This window comes from Ammodytes marinus (assembly GCF_949987685.1).
Source record: "Ammodytes marinus genome assembly, chromosome: 5".
Taxonomy (NCBI): domain Eukaryota; kingdom Metazoa; phylum Chordata; class Actinopteri; order Uranoscopiformes; family Ammodytidae; genus Ammodytes; species Ammodytes marinus.
This window is the reverse complement of record NC_137234.1, coordinates 1,313,906-1,323,905: the sequence shown is the minus strand read 5'-3', so window position 1 is coordinate 1,323,905 and position 10,000 is coordinate 1,313,906. Positions and strand designations below refer to the sequence as shown.

The window sequence follows — 10,000 nt, the reverse complement described above, 5'->3', positions numbered from 1 at the left end:
TAATTTGGCATATAGTTAACACGCCGTTAAGAGTTCAAATTAATACAAATTTAACTTTAAAAACTCGGTTCCTGGATCTATGGGTGTGTGAGGAACTAGGAGGTGAATTTGGTAAATCATCAACAAAATTCGCCTTATTTTTTTGTGTTTAGATTTTGAGAAATGTTTATTTTTGGTTCAAAAAAACTAATGTTGAGATAATGTCCGTTAAAGATGGTTGTATGGGAGAAATATGCAGACGCAAACAGACAAGGTTTAGTCAAATAAACACCTGAATGTACATGTTGGACCTTTGATTTATACTAGTATGAAAGAAGACATGTTATGGAAGCTCAAACCTTGCCAGTGCTCTCCTTAAAGACCTACTTCACAGAAAGAGAAATGTAGGGTAAACAGTGAGAACATAAAACACTCTTTCTGCCTTTTCTCAGGCTAGGATGATCCAATTTCTAAAAAAATATTGCACATTTATACTACATAGGATCTCAGAGTTCAATACACCTTCATATTTCCACCTGGTGAAGTAGGCCTTTAAGTCCCAGGCTCCTCAACAATGCAATATAGAAGTACAGTAGAGCAAGGACACAGTGCAGATAAAAAGTGATAGATAGATAGATAGATAGATAGATAGATAGATAGATAGATAGATAGATGGTTAGATAGATAGATAGAGTGATAAATATATACAATTGTGATTTAGTTATGATATATTATGGCTGTCGTAAATCCATTTGCATTATTTTGATGTCTGTCTTCTTCTTCGTGTGTTTTTTTTTTTTTTTTTTTTAGCGGTCGCGGCTCAGGCTCCGAGGAAATCGTTTGGCGCCAGTTCAGCCAATCATGCTGCTTCCTCCAGCAGCCAGTGCAACACTCCTGGTGAGACACAGACAGACAGACACACACAGAGACAGACAGAGACAGACACACACACACAGAGACAGACACACACACATTCAGAGACAGCCAGTGCAACACACCTGGTGAGACACACACACAGAGACACACATTCAGTCTGTCACACACAGAGACAGACACACACACACAGAGACAGACACACACACATTCAGAGACAGACAGACAGTGCAACACACTTGGTGAGACAGACAGAGACAGACACCTCAGTCACACACACACATTCAGTCACTCATACACACACACACACACACACACATTCAGTCTCTGTCATATACTCTCTCTCTGTCACTCACTCACACACACACACTCACAGTCACACACAGAGACACACACACACTCACAGTCACACACAGAGACACACACTCTACTTGATATGACTGGGGCTGGGAAATTAATCAACAACCAACATTCAGAAGAACCTCTAACAGATCAATCTGGGCCACGTCAGCTGTCTGAAAGATGTTTGTATTTTTGCAAGAAATTTAAGTTTATTTTCTACTTTTCAAATTGAACTCCTTAAAGGTGCAGTCAGTGATTCTGGAGAACGCTTGTGTTGTCAAAATCACGATCCAATAACTGTCTGTACTGTGTGCGTTTAAAAAAAAGCCAGGTAGTGGATCATGAGGAGATATTCACTGATTTTGACAAAGTGTTCTCCAGAATCACTGACTACATATTTTTAAAAATATAGATAGATTTGCAGCACAAACCTTGTTGGTCAACTATGTGGGTAAAAACAAAATCATTAATTAATCGTAAACAAGGTCAAATGTTACATTAAATGTGACATTGATTTTAGGTTATATTGCCTAGCCCTACTTCACACACACTCACTCTCTCACTCTCTCTCACACACACTCACTCTCTCTTACTCTCTCACACACACTCACTCACTCTCTCACTCACTCACACACTCACTCTCTCACTCACTCACACACTCTCTCTCTCACACACACACACACTCACTCTCTCACTCTCTCTCACACACACACTCACTCTCTCACTGTCTCTCACACACACACTCACTCTCTCTCACACACACACTCACTCTCTCACTCTCTCTCACACACACACTCACTCTCTCACTCACACACTCACTCTCTCACACACTACACACACACAAGCTATACTAAACTTCCCCTGTCCCCCCCCCCCACCCCCCTCCCAGCTAAGGGTAAGTATGCCGGTGGTAACCCCGTGTGTGCGCGTCCGACCCCCACATGGCAGAAGGGGATCGGGGATTTCTTCGGCGGTCCTCCCCGGAAGATGGAAGAGACAGAAGACCAGGAGAATATGGAACCAGAGACGGAGGCAGTCATAGCAGAGGATGGGGAGACGGCAGGAGGGAGTGGGGTCCCTAAGACCAAGGGGAAGGGCAAGGGCAAGAAGGCCTCTAAGAAGTACGTACCAGCGCCACACACACACACAGAGACACACACACACACACACACCGTCTCTCTTATCAAATACTAAGTTACACACACAGACAGACACACACACACACACACACACACACACCGTCTCTCTTATTAAATACTAAGTTACACACACAGACACACACACACACACACCGTCTCTCTTATCAATTACTAAGTTACACACACAGACAGACACACACACTTTATAGATATAACCAGCACCAAAAACTATATGAATACAGACAGACAGACAGACGGACGGACAAACAAACTGTCACTCACACAGACAGACAGACACACACACACTCTCACACACACAGACAGACAGAGACACACACACTCTCACTCACACACACAGACAGACAGACAGAGACACACACACTCTCACACACACACACACACTCGAGCACACTCTAGATATAAACAGCGCCAAAAACTATATGAATACAGACAGACAGACGGACACACGAACAAACAAACTGTCACTCACTCACACAGACAGAGACACACACACACACACAGACAGACAGACGGACACACACACACACACTCGAGCACACTCTAGATATAAACAGTGCCAAAAACTATTTGAATACAGACACACACTCTCTCACACTTACTCAGACAGACAGCAGAGAAACACACACACACGCGGCCTCAAAGAAGTATGTACTAGTGCCAAAATACACACTCTCACAGTCTCTCTCTCTCACACACACATACACACTCTCACAGTCTCTAACACACACACTCACTCACACAGACACACACTCACTCACTCACTCACTCACTCACTCACTCACTCACTCACTCACTCACTCACAAAGACAGATACACACACAAACACACACTCTAGATTAAAAAAAGAATATGGAACCAGAGGCAGTGGAGGATGGAGAGCAGGCAGGAGGGAGTGGGGTCACTAAGGGAAAGGGAAAGGGGAAGAAGGCATCAAAGAAGTAAGTCCAAAGCGCCAAAATACACACACACACACACAGATATAACCAGCGCCAAAAACGATATGAATTTTAGACAGACTCAGACAGCCAGTCAGTCTGTCAGTCACTCTCTCTCACACACACACACAAACTGTGGGCCCTGCTGCTGTAAACAACAACAACAGTGAAACAGTAACTTTTCAGGAAGCTTTCTAACTTCAAACAGTGTTCCAGGGATCACATTTTCCTGTGAGGAAAGTTTGTTTATTCAGTTATTATGAGAATATACCTTAGAGAATGTTTCTCTTCTCTGACAGTCATTATTATTATTTTTTTTTTTTTAAATCAAAAGCAATTTTTTTAAGATTATCTTTTGCCATTTATGCTTTTTTTTTTTTTTTTAACGCGGTACAATTCACACAATTTTTGCTAAAATGTCACATCTGATTTTTTTTTTTTTTTCTCTCCTTTAGGATTTCTTCCCCGGAGCTGAAGAGCGGCGAGGGAGAGGTGGTGGAGGATGGAGAGCAGGCAGGAGGCAGCGGAGTCGCTAAGGGGAAGGCCAAGAAGACTAGGAAGTATGTACCAGAGCACACACACACACACACACACACACACACACACACACACACACACACACACACACACACACAGAGGCCTAAAGGAAGTATGTACCAGAGACAAAATATACACACACACACACACACACGAAATGGGGCAGAAATCAATGTTAAATTATACAAAAAAACTGCTCCAATGAAGCTATTATCAGGGAAGTTTAAATGCTTGTCAAATTCAATCAGTGTGTGTGTGTGTGTGTGTGTGTGTGTGTGTGTGTGTGTGTGTGTGCGCGCGCAGGGGGGAAAACAGTGTTGATACACAGCCTAGGCTCTGTAAACTGATAAGCCGCTAGCTATGGTGGGGCCCTTTTGTTAACATACTAGTTTACAGAGCTTAGGCTGAGTATTAACACTGGATTTTCTTCGCTCCAGTGCACACACAGGTAGTGGATCATGAGGAGATATTCACTGATTTTGACAACAAGCGTTCTCCAGAATCACTGACTAGAACGGCACCTTTTTAAATATGCCCTGCGTTCCAAATCACATACTCTTTTCTTTTCACTACACTACATACTAAAGTACAGAAGAGTTTTAGTCTTTTTACTACACTACATACTAAAGCACAGAAGAGTTTTAGTCTTTTTACTACACTACATACTAAAGTACAGAAGAGTTTTAGTCTTTTTACTACACTACATACTAAAGTACAGAAGAGTTTTAGTCTTTTTACTACACTACATACTAAAGTACAGAAGAGTTTTAGTCTTTTTACTACACTACATACTAAAGTACAGAAGAGTTTTAGTCTTTTTACTACACTACATACTAAAGTACAGAAGAGTTTTAGTCTTTTTACTACACTACATACTAAAGCACAGAAGAGTTTTAGTCTTTTTACTACACTACATACTAAAGCACAGAAGAGTTTTAGTCTTTTTACTACACTACATACTAAAGTACAGAAGAGTTTTAGTCTTTTTACTAACTACATACTAAAGTACAGAAGAGTTTTAGTCTTTTTACTACACTACATACTAAAGTACAGAAGAGTTTTAGTCTTTTTACTACACTACATACTAAAGTACAGAAGAGTTTTAGGGCCACAGACAGGAGAGGGGAAAAAAATCAGATAAGGAAATTATTATTTTTTATTTATTTATTTTTTCATAATGTCAAGAAATGTCTAGAATAAATACGAATACTCCAAAATGCTATTGGAGTTAGTGGGGCATTTATGTATTTTCAGCACACTACAATTGACGTGCATGTATTGGGACATCCTAAATCTTTTTCTGGCATACTAAATAGTCAGGAAGTATGGGGATTGGAACGCAGGGAAGTTTTTTTTTTTTAAATGTTTGATCCCATGTTAGTTATTTCTTAATTGATTATTAATATTAATTTATGTTTTTCTGTGTCCAGGTCCAAACCACTTCCCGCTGAAGACGAGGACGAAGATTAAATGAGTCTCAGCGTCTCAGCGGCCCGTTGATGTACATCTGTATATAATAATACTGTCATGAATTCACTTTGTATAGATCATTAAACATTTGTTCTTTTTAACATGGAGCGTTTGTGTTGTCGTAAAGCGTAAAATGTGGATAATGCCTGATTATCCCCCAGGGTCTTAAAGCTGGGGTGGAGGATTTGGGGAGAAAATAGCAGTTGGGATAGAGATTTGAATCCAAATACCTCAACCGCTCCACTTGTTCTCTTTGGTCCCTCCCCTATGGTCCCTCCCTGACACGCTCTACACCAACAAAGTCGTGCCAAAGTGAATGGACAGTCCCAACAGCCAATAAGAACAGAGAATCGGAGCCTCGCTCTGATTGGTCAAAGTGTACAGCTCATGTTCACTTTGACCAATCGGAAATCACATACCCCAGCTTTAACTTCCTAAAATGCCTCGTTTGCTAAACATTCAATACATATTGTTTTTGGGGGAAACGTTTGTGTTTTAATATAGTCACAAAAAGGGTTTTTGAGGGGTTAAATCTCTGATGTCATGGGACACAAAAGTAAGATTTCTAATTGTAGATTTTAACGGAGATATTTTAACTATACTTTTATCAATAAATCAGTCTTCCATTTGGTATCGGAGCACTCATTTTTATTTTTTAAGATAATTTTTTGGCATTTTCAAGCTTTATTAGACAGTACAGAGTTGAAATGGGGAGAGAGAGGGGGTGGGGGGTGACCTGCAGTAAAGGTCCACGGGTCGGACTCGAACCTGCGACCACTGCAACGAAGGCCGGAGCCAATATGGTACACGCTCTATCCACTACACCACCGGAGCGCCCATTTTTAATGCTGCCGAGTTTTCACAATGTAAAGTTTAAAATCTGGATAATGCCCAGGGTCTTAACTTTCTATTATGCCTCGTTAGGTGCAAATGAAATGCATAAATACATTTTTTTTTTTTTGAAAAGGTATTTTAGTTTTTGGGGAACGTCTGTGATTTAAATAAATAACATTAAAAGGAGAAAGTTCACAAGATTGTTTGTGGGAGTAAAATCTCGGGTTGTCATAGTAAGAATTCTAACATGTAAATGGAAGAAAAAAAATGAATTTTTCAGTTTTAACAATCAAATAATTACGATATTTTCACTTGAATTGATCAATGAATCCACCTTTTTATATTTGGTTTTCGGAGGTAGGCTACAATTGATGGCAAGCCTTCATTTTCAACGTACATATAACAAAATAAAATTGCTCTTAACTGACAATAAATTGGAAGAAAATGTGAGAGACCGTTGAAGCCTGTGCCAAATGGTTGGGGAATTATAAAATAAAATAGATAATATAATAAAAAAAAGTATATAAAATAACCTTTGTTCTAACTGAACGACCCCATTCATCTCTGAATAAAGCATTTTAAACATCTTCTATTCCCCTATTTTAAATATTTTGACAAAATCACAATTTGCGTTCTAAAGCAGTTGTGCGCATGTGCAGACCGTTCAGTGTCTGTCTCGGGGGGGGGGGGATTACCATCTCTTCGCGTGTTATTACTCTTTGGTTGTTTACTAAAACTCGTTACGGAAGTTTTAACTGTCAAACTTTTAACGTTGAATAAACCGCAAACCGTGAAGACAACAACACACACAGCGAGCTTAGACCGTTTGTAAGAGATTTAAGTGTGTTAGTGTGAAGTAAAGTAAGTTAATGTTAGCGTGAAAGCAGTTGGCTTTAAGGTGAAATCAGTTGACGGTAACGTAAGGTTAGCTAACCGAGCTAGTGACCAACACTTCAGAAAGAGCTAAAGGTCATCCCAGTACAGGTGAAAGTCTGCAGGTAAATACAATAAGAACAGCTGTTGGGAGTTAGTTAGCGCTGAATATAAAAGTGTGTGTTACAGTGTTTCTAAGTTGCTTAAAGGCGTTCGTCCATTCAGTAGTGAGATTTATAAGGACTACAGAGAAAGTCGGTGGCCAATCGCATACTTTTTTTTATGACTTTTTTTGATAAAAGCATGCACACTACTTACTACGGAAGTCTGGGTTAGTTTGCAGAATATTCTCATATACACAAAAAAAATAAAAATAACTTGTTAGCGCTCGATATAAAGCGTGTTACAGTGTTTCTAAGTTGTTTAAAGGCCATTGTACATCCAGGAGTGAGATTTCTAACCAGCTGTCAGGACTAAAGTGACAGTCTGTGGCCAAAGTGACACGTTTTCAAAAGGAAAAAAAATCTATTGCATTTATATTATGTAAAAAAAAACGAATTTCTATTGCTTGATTTATAATACATGCATATTATTTTTGCATGAAAATAGTCGAAAATGTACATCTAGGCTTCCGTAGTACTTTTATTTCAAACACAACTGATAGGAGTCTGATGGATTTTCAAAATAAAATTATAAAAATATTTCTATGACTTGTGCAGTTGTGTGGAAGCTCTCGTGACGATGGCGAATCCCCTGAGGTCTGAAGTCAAACGGCTTTATAAAAACGTGAGTCTGTTTTTATTTATTTTTTATTTTATTTTAAACCTGCAGTGTGTAGAATTTTGGGTTTTATTTCCTAGCAGATTTTCTAGAAAGTAATTATAATATCCATAAGTACATTTAATTTAGTGCATAATAGCTGATTTTTTTTTTTGAATTATTATTTTTTCCCTTAGAAAGGGTCTCATATATGTCCATACTTCTGCATATTTTGGACCAAGGCCTAGTTCCGCCATCTTGAAAGTGTCATAGGTGCATTGTTTAAAATTTAGAATTGTTCTTGTCCTTGAAGGCCACTGTAGCTTCTGTTATTATTCTAAAGGGTTGGGGTTACCCAGGGAGCGTTGCATTCTAGAACTTTGTAGAACTTTCTTGATGATGTCATATTACACAGTGCACCTTTAAGAACTCACATGGTGGAATTTCAAACCATAACTACTGATATTTAACTTATTTTTTTAATTAATTAATACATCTAGTCATGAGTCAATAATAGGTTAAACATCTGAGAACGTTTCTGTATTAAAGGTGTAGTCAGTGATTCTGGAGAACGCTTTGTTGTCAAAATCAGTGAATATCTCCTCATGATCCACTACCTGTCTACTGTGTGTGCACTGCAATAAAAAATAATCCAGTGTTATTACACAGCCTAGACTCTGTAAACTGGTATGTAAACAAAGAGGGCCACCGTAGCTAGCAACATGCCTGTTTACAGAGCCTAGGCTGTTTAAATAACATAATAAAAACCCTTAAACATATAATTTTCTCCCCGTTCTAGCTGCTGTATTTGGGCCGGGAGTACACACACACACACACACACACACACACACACACACACACACACACACACACACACACACACACACACACACACACACACACACACACACACAGGTAGCGGATCATGACGAGATATTCACTGATTTTGGACAAGAAACGTTCTCCAGAATCACTGACTACACCTTTAGTTTCGAGCTAAATAACCATAGATAGTATATAAAAATAACATAATAAAAAACACCTTAAAACATATAATTTTCTCCCCGTTATAGCTACACACACACACACACACACACACACAGGTAGCGAATCATACCCGATATTCACAAAAAAGTGATTTTGGACAACAAGCGTTCTCCAGAATCACTGACTACGTGTATAAATAACATAATAATAAACACCTTTTAAACATATAATTTCCCCCCCGTTTCTAGCTGCTGTACTTGGGCCGGGAGTACACACACACACACACACACACACACACACACACACACACACACACACACACACACACACACACACACACACACACACAGTACAGACAGGTAGCGAATCATACCCGATATTTACCGAGTTTGACATAAAACGAGCGTTCTCCAGAATCACTGACTGCACCTTTACTTTCGAGCTAAATAACATAATAATAAACACCTTTTAAACATGTAATTTTCTCCCCTGGTTCTAGCTGCTGTACTTGGGCCGGGAGTATCCCAAAGGAGGGGACTACTTCAGGGACCGGTTGAGAGCGGCGTTCACAAAGAATAAGAGCGAGAGCGATCCGGACGCCATCCGACAAATGATTCAACGGGGAGAATTCGTGTCCAAGGAACTGGAGGCTCTTTACTACCTGAGGAAATACAGAGCCATGAAGAAGAGATACTACGAAGACTGACACACACACACACACTGTATACATGAGACACACCCACATCTACTGAAATACAAAGCCATGAAGAAGAGCACACACACACACACACACACTGTATACATGAGACACACACACACACACATCTACTGAAATACAGAGCCATGAAGAAGAGATACTACGAAGACTGACACACACACACACACACACACATACATGAGACACAGACACACAAACAAGCACTCTGTCTCTCTCTCTCACACACACACACACATCTACTGAAATACAGAGCCATGAAGAAGAGATACTACGAAGACTGACACACACACACACACACACTGTATACATGAGACACACCCACATCTACTGAAATACAAAGCCATGAAGAAGAGCACACACACACACACACACAGACTATATACCTTTCACACACACATAGACAGAGAGACTACTGGCTTATACACACACACACACACGTCTACTGAAATACAAAGCCATGAAGAAGAGCACACACACACACATAAAGATACTACTGGCTTACTCACACACATCTACTGAAATACAGAGCCATG

The 10,000-nt window shown here is 39.7% G+C and overlaps 2 protein-coding genes across 3 annotated transcripts in view; both read left to right on the top strand.

Moving 5' to 3' along the window:
* pclaf (PCNA clamp associated factor) overlaps nucleotides 1–5,631 on the top strand; it is a 6,212-nt gene extending 581 nt beyond the window's left edge. Inside the window, exons 2-5 of the mRNA XM_080028601.1 lie at nucleotides 790–876; nucleotides 2,084–2,315; nucleotides 3,745–3,849; nucleotides 5,257–5,631. Of these exons, the coding sequence (XP_079884727.1) occupies nucleotides 790–876; nucleotides 2,084–2,315; nucleotides 3,745–3,849; nucleotides 5,257–5,296 (464 nt within the window). The 3' untranslated portion in view covers nucleotides 5,297–5,631. The remainder of the gene's footprint in view (nucleotides 1–789; nucleotides 877–2,083; nucleotides 2,316–3,744; nucleotides 3,850–5,256) is intronic.
* A 1,227-nt stretch (nucleotides 5,632–6,858) lies between these two features.
* lyrm5b (LYR motif containing 5b) overlaps nucleotides 6,859–10,000 on the top strand; it is a 3,584-nt gene continuing 442 nt past the window's right edge. Inside the window, exons 1-4 of one of the 2 annotated variants that reach the window (XM_080027486.1) lie at nucleotides 6,859–7,128; nucleotides 7,723–7,789; nucleotides 9,249–9,471; nucleotides 9,744–10,000. The exon at nucleotides 9,744–10,000 is cut by the window's right edge and continues 442 nt beyond it. In XM_080027486.1, the coding sequence (XP_079883612.1) occupies nucleotides 7,745–7,789; nucleotides 9,249–9,455 (252 nt within the window). In that variant the 5' untranslated portion in view covers nucleotides 6,859–7,128; nucleotides 7,723–7,744 and the 3' untranslated portion in view covers nucleotides 9,456–9,471; nucleotides 9,744–10,000. Of the gene's footprint in view, nucleotides 7,129–7,722; nucleotides 7,790–9,248 lie in introns of both variants that reach the window. The other variant, XM_080027485.1, reaches the window with a different exon arrangement.